The 15,959-nt window shown below is 39.8% G+C and overlaps 1 protein-coding gene across 1 annotated transcript in view; it reads left to right on the plus strand.

The window, feature by feature from the left end:
- Positions 1-15,959, plus strand: part of iars1 (isoleucyl-tRNA synthetase 1) — a 51,826-nt gene that overhangs the window by 17,512 nt on the left and 18,355 nt on the right. The window contains exons 12-23 of the mRNA XM_046383295.1: positions 115-206; positions 1,404-1,502; positions 4,508-4,634; positions 6,539-6,612; positions 8,359-8,553; positions 8,907-8,993; positions 9,990-10,073; positions 11,700-11,844; positions 12,859-12,979; positions 14,148-14,239; positions 14,711-14,788; positions 15,332-15,453. Coding sequence (XP_046239251.1) covers positions 115-206; positions 1,404-1,502; positions 4,508-4,634; positions 6,539-6,612; positions 8,359-8,553; positions 8,907-8,993; positions 9,990-10,073; positions 11,700-11,844; positions 12,859-12,979; positions 14,148-14,239; positions 14,711-14,788; positions 15,332-15,453 — 1,316 coding nt within the window. The remainder of the gene's footprint in view (positions 1-114; positions 207-1,403; positions 1,503-4,507; positions 4,635-6,538; positions 6,613-8,358; positions 8,554-8,906; positions 8,994-9,989; positions 10,074-11,699; positions 11,845-12,858; positions 12,980-14,147; positions 14,240-14,710; positions 14,789-15,331; positions 15,454-15,959) is intronic.

Raw genomic sequence — 15,959 nt, forward strand, 5'->3', positions numbered from 1 at the left:
CAAAGACACAGAAACTTAAACCACAGAAGACAGTGAAACAGGGCTTGATATTAAGTTACTCCTTTAAAGCTGTGTTTTGTGAACCATGTTTATTGTTTTCATGTTCTTTCATAGGATAGTGACAAGAATATCATCAAGTTGCTGAAGGAGAAGGGTCGCCTCGTCCATGCCAGCACTTTCAAACATAGTTACCCCTTCTGCTGGAGGTGAGATGTACAGTTTTCAGACTGTACAGATAATGTTAAGTCTGTGCTGAGTTAGTGTGGCTCCTTCCAACTCACTGAAACATACAGCTTCACTTTCAGTCACAGGATAACCCCACCCAATGCACAGGCAACCTTTTTATCTGTGTAAGCCATATCATACAGGTTAGTGTTCAGTGCAGTGTGGGCTTGTGCCTCCTTCTGGAGCATTTGTGTTTTCTGCACAGAATCAGTTCACAAAACCAATGTGATAAACTCACACACATAACCTCTCAAGGTCCCACATGACATCATTGTAACTAACAGAAATGCACACACAGACACACAAACTTACTTTTTGAGCAGACTAAATCACTCTCAAACTTGGAGTAACTTGCAGGCTGACCTAAGCAGGATTAATTAACCCAGTAAATAAGCAGAGATGTGCTCTCTAAACCACAAGGCACAGGCACAAAGAGATGAAACTATTGTCTTATTAACCACTCAGCACCTGTAAGGTAGAACTCGGTCATGGTGGAGGGAGCTAAAGACAAAACTTGAATAGAAAAAAATTCTTACAATACAAACTGGTGGCAAAGATAAAAAAAATTAGTGCAACACTCTTCAAACATATTACATAGGATAGAGCCAAACAACTTAATTGAATTACAATTGTAAAAACAGATTTTTCACCTTCAATTTTGCTGGGTCATATTTTCCAACTTTTTCTCAAAATGGAGTCTACAGTTATGCCAGCAGCTCCACGAGTTTGTACTTTGGCACAGAAGAGCTTTTGATCTTAGTGTTAATGTTAACTTGGAAAAAAAATTGCAGGATCGCTGAAGTAAGGAAGGATAGATGAATTCGTTTCATGGACACCATGGAAGTCTACACAAATTTTTTTCTATCTATGAAATTGTTTTTGAGATATTTAAGTTTGAACTAAAGTGGCGGACCAAAGTGTGTATCATTCCTAGAGCCATGCAGGTAGCATGAGTTAAAAATACTGGCACCTGTTATTTTCTAAGGGGGATTGAAAGGACAATGCAAATTTCTTTACTTTCACACTGACCCTGTTGTGAGCAGTTTCATGGCTTGCCTCATGAATTAGATATTGTCTTAAAATGCCAATTTTCCCTAGCTTTTTAGAATATTATTGTTATTATTTGAGTTAGTATGTTGCAGCCTTATGTTTTATTTAATGTGTTGATGTGCTTTTAGGTCTGACACGCCCTTGATCTACAAAGCTGTCCCTAGCTGGTTTCTTCGAGTGGAGCACATGGCGGGGAAACTGCTGGACAACAATGGCAAATGCTACTGGTAAGCTGTGTTCTGAAGCAAGTGGCAGTGATGTAGCACCTGTGAGCATCTTGCCAAACAAAGTGGTCTACAAGACAGTCGTCAAGTTATATGTCAAGGGCGTGTCCCTGCAGAACAGTTATGTATCTCTTCGCAATTTTAAAATTTGAAGTCGTTGCAAAGATTGTCCGTTGTCTTTAAATGGGGGGTTAAAATCCTCATCAGAGCATTTTATTATGACATGCACTGGGCTCATGTTTTATGGAAAACATTAGCATGATGCTAATTGTAATGGCAGAACGTTTAGAAAAAGTAAGCCTCAGCAATGATGGCTTTGCTAAGTGGTATTACCCCTGGTTCTCCCAGTGCTCTTTTCTGAGCCACAGTCGCTGCCTCTGGTAATGGGACTGTCAAACTGAGATGAATGAGTCGCTGCTAGGAAGGTGAAGACGCATACCGCACACATGTACACAGACTCCCCCCCAACGCACGCACACACACACACAGACACACGCACTCCTTTAAAGGTTACAGTTCTTACCTGAGGATCTCTAGAGTTGCATGTAATGTGGCACAACCATGTCCATATTTGTGTTGAAGTAATTTACAGTACAGGATTTTGCATTATTTTAAGGCTGCAGTTCGATTACGTAATCATTATTTGTAAAATTTTGTGAACCAAGAAGGTAGTCTGTGAAATAAGAATATAATAAATATAATATAAAATAAAATACCCCAAATCATTAAATTTACTATTATAGAAAACTCAAAAAATCAGCAACTAATCAGCTGGGGTTTTTTTTTTTTTCAGCTTTGGAGTTTTATGCAAAGATATACAAGATATTTGAAGAAATGAACAACAATTATGTTGGCTGTGTATATTGAAAGGTTCCCAGTAAATCTATTATATTAATGATACATTTAGCGGTTATGTTTCATGGCAAGCTATGCACATCTATGCACACATTTCTTCTCTCTGTTGTGGCTTCACACTGAAGGTGATGCTCTTCTGCAGCTTTCTAATTAAGCTTATTCTCCAGCCATAATTAGTTGATTTTGTTAAATGATTTTTTTTCCCCTTTCTGATTAGACTCCACTTTCATTCCTTTGTTCTTGTCTCTGGAAGATTGCTTGTCTGCCAGTGAGGATTGCCAGCTCATCAGCATCTTAAAAAAAGAAAAGTGAAATCCATGCAGAGTTCAGTACCGCTATATGAAGTTCATGTTAGCTGATGAGAGACTTAAAAGAATCTTTCAGAAAGCAAAGTTACCTGCTCGTTATCATATTCTCAAAGTGATTTGTTCATTTTATCTCTCTTTACTCACATGGTACAGTGGGTAGACTCAGGCTATGTGTCTATTGAGAAAGTTCAGACTGATTTCTCCAGATGTCTGCCTGTCTGAATAAATTAAGGACAGAATTAATACGTGCTCACAAGGGTAGCTGGTCTCTTTTGACGCTCAGTGTGCAGGAAGCTCGGTCACTGGTGGCTGCTCTTGAAATGAAGTTCCTTGACCATAAGGGAGAAGAAAATGTGGTGTTGATGAACTGGTTCTTAAATGACTCTGGTTGGATTAGGCAGGAATTAGTCATGTTTTACTCCTTTGTTTTTCTTTTTGTCTGTCTGTTTGTTTGCTAAGCCACTCTAAAGTCTTTGCAATATTTGAAACAATGGGCTCTTGAATTTAGACAGTGGTTATTGTTGGCTTCTCATTTCTAGCTGGCAACTGTTGATTGTGATTCAGGAGGTGTTGAGCTCTGATCAGCTGTTCAGTTAGTTACGTTTTCATTTTGTCCTTTAACTCTGTTTTTCTTTTTTTCCACCATGCACTTGTTCAGTCAGCTCCCGCCTCCCCCCAACCTCTGTTCCTCCATCTCCCTCTTGTATCCATCCCCAGTGTCTCTCACTTATAATAGAACCCTGCACATATTAAATGGCTCCTCTGCGCATCTCCAGCACAAGACAGCACACTTTAAATTCTACATTTAGCATGAAGGAAGAGAGGGAGGGTGAAGGATAGAGGATTGTTGGAAGGGGGGTTGGTGAGCAGCAGCAGCAAAAAAAAAAAGAATAAATAAATAAATTATTAAATTGATATATTAGGGGCCTAAATAGAAATGCCTCCTACAAATGGGAATTGATGAACTTATTGCTTAGCATGTGGATCCTGACAACGATTTACCCCTCCCCCCCATTCCACCCCCTGGCCTATTCTTCTGAGCAACATGGAGGGGAGGGGGGGGGGGGGGGTGGGGTGAGTGAGAGAAAGAGGAAGAGATTTGAAATAGTGGATTAAAGCTAGAAGTCTGTTGAGGAAAATAGGAAAAGGGTAGAGGGGGTACAAAGGCAGAAGATGCCTTGAAGCGAATGTTAACCTTTCCTGTAAAGCTCCGTAACGAGAACAGTACAGTTTATTTTGGGGCTAAAATGAACAAGAGGACAAAAAGGCAGTTAAGTAAAGGAATAGTAATTTTTTGAATAATGCTTGTGAGAAAATGTATGACACAGTAAATAAACAGGGTATCAGCAAGTCTTTGAAAGCACTGAATTCAATTTCCTCAAAAAAAAGGCCTTAAAAAAAATTTGAACTATAAATTACTGAAGTCTGTTGCTTTCCATCAGCATTAATATAAGTTACATAACATTTTTGTCTCTGATTGCAGGCTGTTATGAATTTCTAAACTAACATATTTTTAAATTGATTGATCATCAATTTTTACCGCTTTTTTAAATTAAATTAATTTTATTAGTTATGAGGAATTATTGCTATTTACTGGGATGTACTGAAAAAGTATGATGATATAATAATGATCTATTTTCATATTGTGAATGCTATGACCAGAATAAATTGCACTGTATGTGGTATTGAAAAGGTCTTAAAATGTAAAAAAGAAAAAAAAAAAGAAACCCTCATTAAATGTAGCACACGCACAGACTTGGTTGTCCTTGTGGTTGAAATCATGTTTTATGTTTTAAAAGAATAACTGAAAACATAACTCACGCCGTAGTCTCACTGTCTCTGCAGGGTTCCAGAGTTTGTGCGTGAGAAGCGTTTCGGGAACTGGTTGAGAGACGCACGAGACTGGGCGATTTCGAGGAACCGTTACTGGGGCACGCCGATCCCTCTCTGGACCAGCGACGACTTTGAGGAGGTCAGGAAAACACAACGCACACAAATACACACATGCTATTCTTTAACAGAGTACTTAATGTTTCTAATGTGTCTTAGTACTCTACAGAGATCACACAATTTGTCTGTGTCGTGACCAAATACCAAGTCAGTTACTCTTTTCCCAGGAAGCTGATCGCAGCCTTGGCAGCACTCACAAATCAATCTGGGCTAAGCATGAGAGGGCATAATTGAAAAGTTGAACTCTCCATAACTCTCACTTTTATTTACCATAGAAATGACTTTGGGGAAAAAAATGTCTTGTGTCTCTCCAAAGGCAGATTGGTCTTTTGCAAGGGTGCAGAACTCCAGCTCTTCTCATAAATTGGCTGGGTGAAGATTCTTCTCTCTGACCTCTTTTTGACACTCACATAATTTAGCATATCTGGCCCTTTTTTCTGTCTGTGTGAGGAGGCTTATGTAGGAGAGACTTTCTGGCATGGCAGAGTGATGTGGCTATGGTGTCAAACCAGAGTGTAGCGTGACTCTGTACTCCAGTCCAAGTCCGCGCCCCTCAGGCACCATTACTGCTTACTGCCTGCATAACTCAACACATGAATGGTTCATTAATGAAAGCAACAAATAAACCCAAACCAACATGTATTTGTCTGTCTTCATGCCGGTTAAGGCAGCTTCAAAGGTCCTCAAGACAAACAGCGATTGGAGGTGGGGGCAGGAAAGAAGACAGGGAAAATAAGAGGAGGAGGAGACAGAATAAGAAGAACATGAAGTGAAAGACACACAAAGGGGGGCAGGTGGAAGATGAAAAGAGGAGGAGGAAAATAAATTTAAAAGGAAAAGCAAGAAGACAGTGAACAGGCTGCCCAAACTGTAAATATCCGTCTGGTTGTGGATGTTCATTGCCAAACTCAGTTGACTTTGTGTTGTTGTCTGAACTGAATAGAGATGTCAGAACTGGGTTGTGTGAGCATTTGAAAAATGAAGTGTTGGTCCCCTGGCTGAAAGAGGGACAGCCAGCGACCTGCTTGCTGGAAATAGCTTTGTGACTGTTTCCAGAACACTCATGCTCCCTGGTCCCTTTCTCACACACACCCCTCAGTGGCAAATCAGGCACCCACAAGTAAAGCTGTGTCTGTGTGTGTGTGTGATAGTACAATTTCTATCTCTCAGTATCTTTTTGTTCTACCTTCTCTATGTCCCTGTCATTTCTGGATGTTTCTTTTTCTCTTTTGCGTGTTCTCTTGCATTTGATGGTGGTGTATCGGACTTTATCTGGGCCATGTTACCTGGTGCTGTGGTAAAACTAGAGCAGAGCCTACAGGTTAACTCTCTGAGGAGACCAGATAACACAGTTTACCATACTTTCTCAGGTAAAGTTACTCAGGAAGTGTGTCACTGTAGGCCTACTTTCAAGTTCGGTTGTGTTGTGTGTTTTATACATAACTAGCAGAAAAATACATTAGCACTTATATTTCTCTGCGACCTCTAAACAAACAATGTTAGATTCAGCTGGTTTTAATTCATGTGGGTTTAAAGGTATACTTTGACCTTTCTTGTGAGAGCTGCATTGATTGTCTCATCATTAACTTAAAGCTGACTATCATACATTACATAAAGTGGCAAGTGTCAAAAAAATTCCCTTAAATTAAAGGAAACATTACAACCCATTTTACCAGTTTTTATCACATTACCAACCCAGGTTTAGGCTGACTGTTATGGGATCTTTTAGGTCAATAGTGATTTTGGGGAGTTTCAAAAATCAGATATGATATATGAAATATGATTTTTTTTTCTTTAAACAAAAGCACTTAACATTAACTAACAATCTTGATACAGGCTGCAGTCCTGAGTTTTTTGATTAATTAACTATTAATGTCAGAAATTGAATGGTGTGTGTGTGTGTGTGTGTGTGTGTTTGTTCATCAGATGGTGTGTGTCGGGTCCATCACTGAATTGGAAGAGCTCACGGGAGTCAAAGTAACTGATCTGCATCGGGAGAGGTGAGTCACTGATCGAAGTCTGAGATTATCAGGCAGCTACCTGAATGTGTATTCTGTGCTGTGTCTGCTGTGATAGTGATACCTTCAGATTCACAGGCTTTATGTTTGTGTCCGTGGTTTTTCATATGACGTCTGTTCTTGTATGTGTGTGCGAGGGAATGAATTCATCCTTGTTAAATCTGCCATCGCCCTGTAACCTGTCTTCCTGAACCAGACTGGTGTTGTGGAAGGCAGATCACTTTACTCTTCCGCTCTGCATCCGCTAATTATCTTTAATCACTTCCACGGGGTTCACCATCTTTAATTAATGGGGGAGGAAGAGGTCAACTCCGTACTGTTGAGTTGGACAGAATAGGTTCCTGGTCAGGTCTGGAAGACTTGAGAAAGTAATGCAAGTTTTGGTCTTCAGGATTAAAAAGGCACTTATCTAATTAAAGAATAACCCACTCATAGTCACCTGGCAGTTTGTCAGAAGTTGAAAGGTGGGTTGGAAAAGTGTACTGTGGTTATATCTGCTATGTGACATTTCACTCAACTCCCACAATTTTCTGCACAATGAATGAAGATGACATATTGTATAACACAACGCAGCTGACATTTTGGTATAAATTGATTGATGCTTGATTATATAAGTACCGCAAATATATTTTCAAATGTGACATTTATTATTGCAAAAAATTGGAGACTTAAAAAAATGAGAGAATGGTCAGAATTTTTGACTGATTTGCTTGTGTGACCATTTGAATTCTTTGACTTGTTGGGAAAAACTGGAAAGACTTTACTAAACGCAAAGACATATGTGTCGTACATCTAAGTGGATAGTCATCAGTTTACATTATAATGTGTGAAATGGCCAGCTCCCAGAGATAATGGCATGGTAGGAAAGCAAACTTTTTAGCAATTTTTTTTTTATAACACACTGCAGAAATGTGTTAAACTACTCCAAATATACTCAACTTTGCACTTCTTTTTTTTACAAATTCCTACCTAACACTCTCCATTTCCTCAGTTGGTCCAGAAGCAGAGCTCTTCAGGGCAGCAGAGTACTGCAGTGGAGCAGCTTTAGTGTACAACAGCAGATTAGTAAAGGTGTAATCTGCAGTGTGTAGACCTGAGAGCTAATAACTATAGAAGTGTGCACCAGGTTGTTACATGAGGGGAAAAAGAAATTATCAAATTTCTGTACATATGTATTGTTGATATTGGTGCCCCCCCCCAGAACACCACTAACTTTCCAGACCTTTCACCAGAACTTTCCATAGATATGGATTTAATCTAGATTTAGTGGGTAACTCACACAGACTGACACTTTGTGACTACGACAAAGCTCAGGCCCATCTGTTTCCACCAGCTTAAGCAAGTTTTACTGAAGAAGCAAAGATTTGTTCACGGTCTGAATCTGAGTGAGTTGGTATATGGAGTAAATTAATCCACATCCCTGAAGCATAAAGCAATAACTGACCTTATTCTAGTGGGCGTCAGCACAACGTGAGCACCACTGTTCTTTTCCTAAACCTCATTCCCACTGGTGAAAGATTATGAAATCATTGTTTTGGACTGCTCCCAAAAAATCCTATAGACCCCTGGATCCACACAGTGTACAAATGTTTAAAAACTTTCTCATGGCAGTAATAAAACTTTTTCATGGCAAAAAAATCGTCAAATTGTCATTGCTGCCATTTGTCTTAACAATTGCACCTCCTTTCTCTTTCTTTCTGACTGTCTGTCCACACATTCTTTGCCCAGCATTGACAACCTGACCATCCCGTCACGGTGCGGTAAGGGCGTGCTGCGGAGGGTAACCGAGGTGTTTGACTGCTGGTTTGAGAGCGGTAGCATGCCTTACGCCCAGGTCCACTACCCATTCGAAAACAAGAAGGAGTTTGAGGACATGTTCCCAGCAGACTTCATTGCCGAAGGCATTGACCAGACGAGGGGATGGTAAGCTGTGAATGATGTGTGATAGAAGGGGGGATGGGTGGAAAGAGGTTGGCAGTTAGGAATAGAGATGTGGAGACCTTCCCTGCTGAGCTCTTTGAGGAGGATGAAAAGAGAAGAGAGCATGAATGGATGGGATCAGGCAGATGAGTGTGTTCCTAAACGACTTGATCACTAATAGTTTTGAATTTAATAGATAAGTATTAAATGATAGCAAATCACTGAGTAAGACATGGATAGATTAAATCAGCAAACATGTTTTTCTCAATCCCACTGCAGAGAAGGAATGAATTGAATCTTTTCAGTCCCTCTTGTTATCCTGACCATGTGTACCATCTTTTCGTATCCTGATACAGGTTCTACACCCTGTTAGTGCTCTCCACAGCACTGTTTGGCAAACCACCCTTCAAGAATGTCATTGTTAATGGATTGGTCCTTGCTAGGTGAGACCCTTTTCTTATTAACAAACCACTCTTCTGCAGACTGCTTTATTAGCAAATAATTTTCAAATTCATTTTCATTAAAGGTTCGTGTTAGTTTATGTTTTTCTTATTTTCAACAAGCTGTGAAAAGATAAAAACCAACGATGTGTTCCTCAATACTGTCCAGTTTTCCTACAGTGTCTGTGGCACTGAGCTGTGAGCCCATTGTTTTTACAGAAGACATAAATCTTTACAAACAGATCACAAATATTCAGTTTAATTTATTTATTTATTTTTTTTTTAAAAAAAGCAATATAACATTCTAAAATAGCAGGGCACTTTAGTTTTTAGCTTTCGTGGTGGTGAAATGGTTCATTTCATCAGCATTTGCAGCTGCAGGTTAATGTGGGACTGACTAAAAATCAGTGCCCATGTTTATAGTAATGAAACATCTGATATGTCTTTAATAGTTTGTGAACAGCAATGGAGGCCTGTGGTACAGAGGAATAAGCTATGATGTAACAGACTTTCAGTAGTGGGATCTATGTTATTTCTTTCCGTCTCTAACTGGTTTAGTTGACAGTGACAGATGTACAGGAGATTGCCAAATGTATTCTTCCAGTCATTTTAAAATACATTTTTAAGCTATTTTGTGCATCATTTTTTCTTGTCTGCCTCCACCAATCCACTGTTTACCCTCCTCTTTATTCCTCCTCTTTACTTCCATTTTTACATTCCATTTCATCTCCTTTTGTCACCGACCACTTCATCTCCTATTTTTCCTGCTTTTTCTGGCGTTCAGTGTGGTTAAGTGTGCTGTAACACTTAGCCCTTAGAGCTGCTCTACAATAGGGCTACTTGTCTTCAGCCCAGGGGTCTAAATGCAGCACTGAGCTCACAGGCCTGCTGACCTGGAAGGACTAATTTGAATACCAAGTTCATGGTTTCTAACATGCACTTTTGTTCATGCGTGCATGTGTATGTGCTTTAATGCCTTTGCCTGTCTCGTTCCTGCAGCGATGGACAGAAGATGAGCAAGCGCAAGAAGAACTATCCCGATCCAGGACTAATAGTGCAGAACTATGGAGCTGATGCCCTCAGGTCAGATCTGTGCTTGAATGTGAACGAGTGTGTTTCTGAATCATGAATGCCTGTGTGCTGGTGGCACGACAGTGTGTGTTAATCTACCTTATGTTATTAGCAGGCATGGTTTTAATATCCATATATGCACACTCAGGCATACTGTACATACACTTGCATACTCACGTTGTTACCCCTCATGCATTTACTGCTTTGCCCTGAGCAATGATAGTGCCGTAGCCATATGGCCTGATGAATAAAGCACTATGCATTTGTGCCATATGCTCACATATAGACTGATGAAGAGTGAGCTGCTGAAATGAAGACAAAGACTACGGTCTGTTTCTCTTTAAAACGATTTGCAGCAAAGTATACAAAGTACCGGTAGACTATTTTGTGCCGTAAAACTTTACTCACACTATAGCTGTTATGGTACAGTGAGCTTTATAAGTGTGTGACTGCCACTACTCTACATTGCACATTACCGTAGATAGAAACTGAACCAGTGAGAGACTGAAGTACAGACTGTGAGGGCTTTTTGTAGGAGTATCTTTTAGTTAAACTCGGCTTATGTGACATATGTCTGTTTTCATGTTTGCTCATTTTAAGGTGTCAGAAGAAATTATTTGACCAACTGATGGTTCTGTTTACGCTGCATTTATAGTTGCCACAATTAAAATCACTCATGGCCTATTGCGCGAAGTTGCATCATGTTAGCTTGCTTCTAGAATCATCTTCAAAATTGAGCTTTTTTCAAAACCTTTTCTAACCAGTCTGTTCTATGTGTTGATGCCTGCCACACTATATTAAAGTGATGTGGATTATTTTCATTTTTTGTCGTTGACCTGCCAACGGTGTGTTAATTTAAAGAGATTAATTTGCACTGAGATGCTGTTGGTAAAATTAGATTTTGGCTCTAATATTTGTGCAGAACATATTTCAAGGTGGACATTTAGCCCAGTTGGCTAAGATAATCCAGTTGGGATATGTTTGTCAGCTAAATAGCCCTGCATTAAGAGATTGTAGCCTCACAGCTTTGCTATTATGGTGCCCCATACACTGCAAAAAAGTTACCATTTATCAAGCAAGAGCACTTGCTTTCCATATACCAACCTTGACTTAATCATGCCACTGGAAACATGCACAGACTGATAAGATGCAGTTCTGAGTAGTAGCTTTAATTTATCGTGCTGATTCTGCATGTAGAGATACAAACCTGTCTGTCTTACTGTAATGAAGAAACAGATAATATTGTCATATTTATCGATATTCAGCACCACGACATTTAGCACATTTTCTTTCACTTCATTTTAAATATTGCTCTCTGCTAGACTTTATTTTCCCAATGCACTTTTGTCATAGTGCCTTTACCCTCTTGCATGATGTATTTAAGGTGTCTTTGGAGAATGTGTATCTGGGGCAACAGTGCTCAGTTTATTCTGACTACCCTGTTGTCCTCAGCACAAACACACATACTTCATTTGTGTCAGTCTATATACACATATGGCAAACAGCCTCATTCACTCATACACATCCTATGCACACGCTAACTTGTTAGCTGGGTCCACACTGTATGTTCTCTCTCACTCACTCACTCATAATCAGTCCTGCAACACTTACCAAATCCTTTGCGGTCTCTCTTTGCAGACTGTACCTCATCAACTCTCCTGTAGTGAGAGCAGAGAACCTGCGTTTCAAAGAGGAGGGAGTGCGAGATGTGCTGAAGGATGTCTTCCTGCCGTGGTATAATGCCTATCGTTTCCTGGTGCAGAACGTGCAGAGGTTACAGAAGGTAAATGTGTAATGAGCTGAATAAAAGCTTATTTACTTCCACCACTCCAGCAATGTTCCTTAAGTTATTCCTGCCCCCCCTCAATAATACAACAGTAACTATTATCATCTATTCATTGGTAAAAAAGGAAAATTGCTTGGTGATACTGACATTCAATAATGTAGTAATAGCAACAATGATATTTCCATCTCTGTCATTAGTTAACTGATAGGTGATGGGTCCAAGGCATTTCTTCCAGATGTCTCATTCTCTCTCAAAAAAAGAATGTTGCTTCATTGCTATCCATGACAACATTCATCCCTACCAACCAGCGGGGAATTAATAACAGCAAACATGTCACTGTTGCCACCATCATATGAAGAAAGTACCATCACCTGCAGGCAACTTGTGCTACACATGCAGTTCAAATTCAGCTTGTGGCTATAAAATGCCAAATGTTTGTTTGCCCTTGTGGCTTAGAGGTTTCAAAGGAGTGACTGTGAACCACACAAAGCAATCTGTTTCCTGTTGTCTCTCTACTCTCAAGCCTGTCATAAAAGGCATAAAATGCCCCAAAAATATTTTAAAAACAACAGATGTTAGTTTTTGAAGATTTTATGAATGAATTTGCCATTTATTTCCCTTTCTTATTTCTCTTTCTGCTTAAGACCTCACTTAACATCAATAACTCATATGCTGATAGTTCAAAATATCTTCACCAACACCACAGACACACACATGCAGTTTTGAATAAAACAGAATACCAACTTCAGTTCCAATACTGTTAGCCTGAAGGTGGCACAAGTATCAAAATTTCTGCACAGCTTGTTTTCCTTGCCTTTAGATGGCTCAATTCAGCATTACTTGTGCAGGTCCAAACTGCGAGGACTTGGTCAGTGTGATTTCAGCTGCTTCACATCAGCGATAGTGTGTGTCCAATCAAATTGTAAGAAGTGGAAAAAAAAAGGTAATTTGTGCGAAAGCTTTGTTTAACTGCCTATTGTGTGTGTGCATTTGTGTATTTATGTGTCAAAGGAGGATGACATTCAGTTCCTGTACAATGAAAACATGGCAAAGCAGAGTGACAACATCATGGACAAATGGATTCTGTCCTTCACACAGTCCCTCATCCAGTTCTTCAAGGTTGAGATGGATGGTGAGACCCAAACTCACACATTGCAAATTGTTGCTTTTGGTATTTTCACTTGATATTAACAGAGAAGATTGATTTCGATTGGATTCCAGAGAGGCCAGGTATGAAATCAGTGTGGATCTGAAGAGGAATAAAAGCAATGGGGGGATTGGGGGTGTTACAGCTCAAAGTTGTTGTGTTACCAGATGACCAGTGGTTGATCTGCATGTAGCTTGCAGTCGTTAGATATAGTGCCTCATCACTGATAATCTTGTGCCACACTGGTTTTGCTCCACTGCATGTGTTATGGATTTATCGCCTTTTTCAGCCACCCATATGTTGAAAGCAGCCAGGAGTGAAGTTGTCTCTCTGGCTATTTGACTATAGGTTTAATAGGACTGTGAATTATGAGTTCATAAAGTCAATGAAGCTTTTGTTGCTATCATAACTATCCACGCCATGGTGGTAGCTTAGCGACTTTATTTTTAAAAAGTGACTTGCAGCAAATCTCATGATTTTTTTTGGGGGGGGGGGGGGGGGTGAGATGAGATATATACACAATTGTGTTAGTGTTTTGTAATTTCATCTTGGTCAGTGACTCTTCTGGCAGCACCGTCACTCCCTCTTCCTGCACCATGCACACACAGGTACAAATGAGAGTGAGTTAATTATAGAGACAACCACCCGTCAAAGAGAGACAAAGGATGGTGGCAGGTCTGATTCATTTAGGGTTTTTTTTTATCTGTTTTAAGTGAAAAGAGGATCACTTAATGTAAAAATTGTTACATAAAAACAGAAAAGTTATGTAGATGGCTGATTATTTGTAAGATTCAAACATTAAAACATTTTCTTTCCATAAAACAGTTATTTCTCTAAAGTTTAGTTTAAAGTCTTTTTATAACTTAGTGGCCTCATTAGAGAGCAGTAGAAGCTGAAGTCTGTATATTTCTCAGAAGTCTCATATTTTACACATTGTGCTTGTTTTTAGCAGGCATTGAGTGCTAATGTGGGGCCTCCTCTGTAACAAACTATAGATGGACAAAATGACTTGGCCTGATAAATAATTTTCTGGAAGATTTTTTTTCTTTTTTTGCGTAAAGCCCTGAGATCTCAAAATCCATCCCATCTGGAAGCCTGTTCATGTTGTTTCTCTATTCAGCATAAGCAGACTGACAGTAGCTTGTTGTTGCAGCTTACCGCCTGTACACCGTTGTGCCTCGCCTGGTCAAGTTTGTGGACATGCTCACCAACTGGTACGTCCGGACCAACAGGCGCCGCCTGAAGGTGAGATAGCAACTCGGAAAGGATGCTTGATTATATAGTTAATCTTGTTTTTATGCAAGGAAAATATGTGCAAGTTTTTCACCGGTGACTGAAATATATGGAGTCCCTGGAGTGACAATCATTAGTAGAAGAAAAGATACATATAGTCAGCAATAGCATTTCATACTTACCTAAGTAAATAAATACAAACTCTTTTTGGTTTATGTGCCATATTTTTCTTTTTTGTTGTTCATTTGTTAAGCACATAATTTATTCATTAGGTTAATTGAAACAGTGATTAAATCTAATGCCAAGACCTGTTCATCATGGCCTCCATCTGTGGACATTTTATAGCAATCAGTTTGTGGCCTTCCTGGTCAACACTGCGTTGTCTTGGTTTGCAGGTACATGCACCAGTGTCTTCTAGAGCACATTTATATTTTCACTGTTCCAAGGGGACTGACTGTGTTGATGCCTGTGTGAACTTTGTAGGGAGAGAGTGGCACAGAGGACTGCCTGTGGGCGCTGGAAACCCTTTTCAGCGTTCTGTTCTCCATGTGCAGGCTGATGGTGAGTCACATTGTTTCTGTGTGTGAGTGTGTGTGTGTGTGTGTGTGAGACTGAGAGAGAAAAGAGATTGTGTGGAGGAAATTTCTTGTGATGGGGTTTTACTTTTGAGGATGCAAGATACAAAGAAATAGTGCTGGTATAGGAGAGGTGTGTGCGTGTATGCGTGCTTGCATGGCTATGAATAATGCATGAGCAGTAGGAGTTTTTATTTATAACACATTGAAGATGTTTGCATGTGAGGCGAGAGGCACGCTAAGAGCCATTTGGCCTAACCCAGATCAATACAGATCAGCTGTGAGCAATTCAAATTAATTAGCTGTGGTTGAAATAGAAGAGAATCACATCAGAAGTAACCTCACTATGGTGCACTTCTGTTTGATCTATTGAACCATTGGGGAGGGGGGGTAATTTTATAGCTGCTCCTGACTTTTAGACCTTTGTGGCAGAAAATGTGAACGTTACAGTACAACACAGAGCCTCTAATAATCTTCTTCTTTTCCTTTTTCTCTCACGTCTACTTGCGTTCTTCCCTCCTTCCCTCAGGCTCCATTCACACCCTTCATCACAGAGATGATGTACCAAAATCTGCGTCACCTCATCGATCCTGCCTCTGTCGAAGAGAAGGACACTGGCAGCATCCACTATCTCATGCTGCCCCAAGTCAGGTTGGAAAAATTCTTCATTAAATCTCAAATTTGAGGCACTCATTAATACCGCTTACACTGGGGGACAATGGGGGCAATGCCTGCCCAACTTAGTTTCTGTACCCTGCCCCCCACCACCACCAAAATTCATTGTATTATAATAAATATTAAATATAATAAACATGTATTGATATATAATTAAAACTATTAATTCCCAAATGAATTCATAAATCAAACAAGACGTGTAATAAAATCCTGGCCTGGCCATGTCCATTCAGTGACCACATAAAAGCAGTGCCCACCCATGTGATCCCTTGCTGATAAGGCATGTATTTCAAGTTGGACACCTAACACCACTAAGTGTCTGAAAAAAAAAATTTTGTAGGGAAATCCTGCTATTTATTTTCTCCTTCTTCAGAATAGCATCCGCTACTGAGCCAGTACTGCCCCTGGATCAAGTTGGTTGTCTTGTTGTTCAGCAGTGTAGACACTTTTTCAACCAAATGAATGTATGGTCATCTGATTAA

The sequence above is a fragment of the Scatophagus argus genome, chromosome 3, assembly GCF_020382885.2.
Source record: "Scatophagus argus isolate fScaArg1 chromosome 3, fScaArg1.pri, whole genome shotgun sequence".
Lineage (NCBI taxonomy): Eukaryota > Metazoa > Chordata > Actinopteri > Scatophagidae > Scatophagus > Scatophagus argus.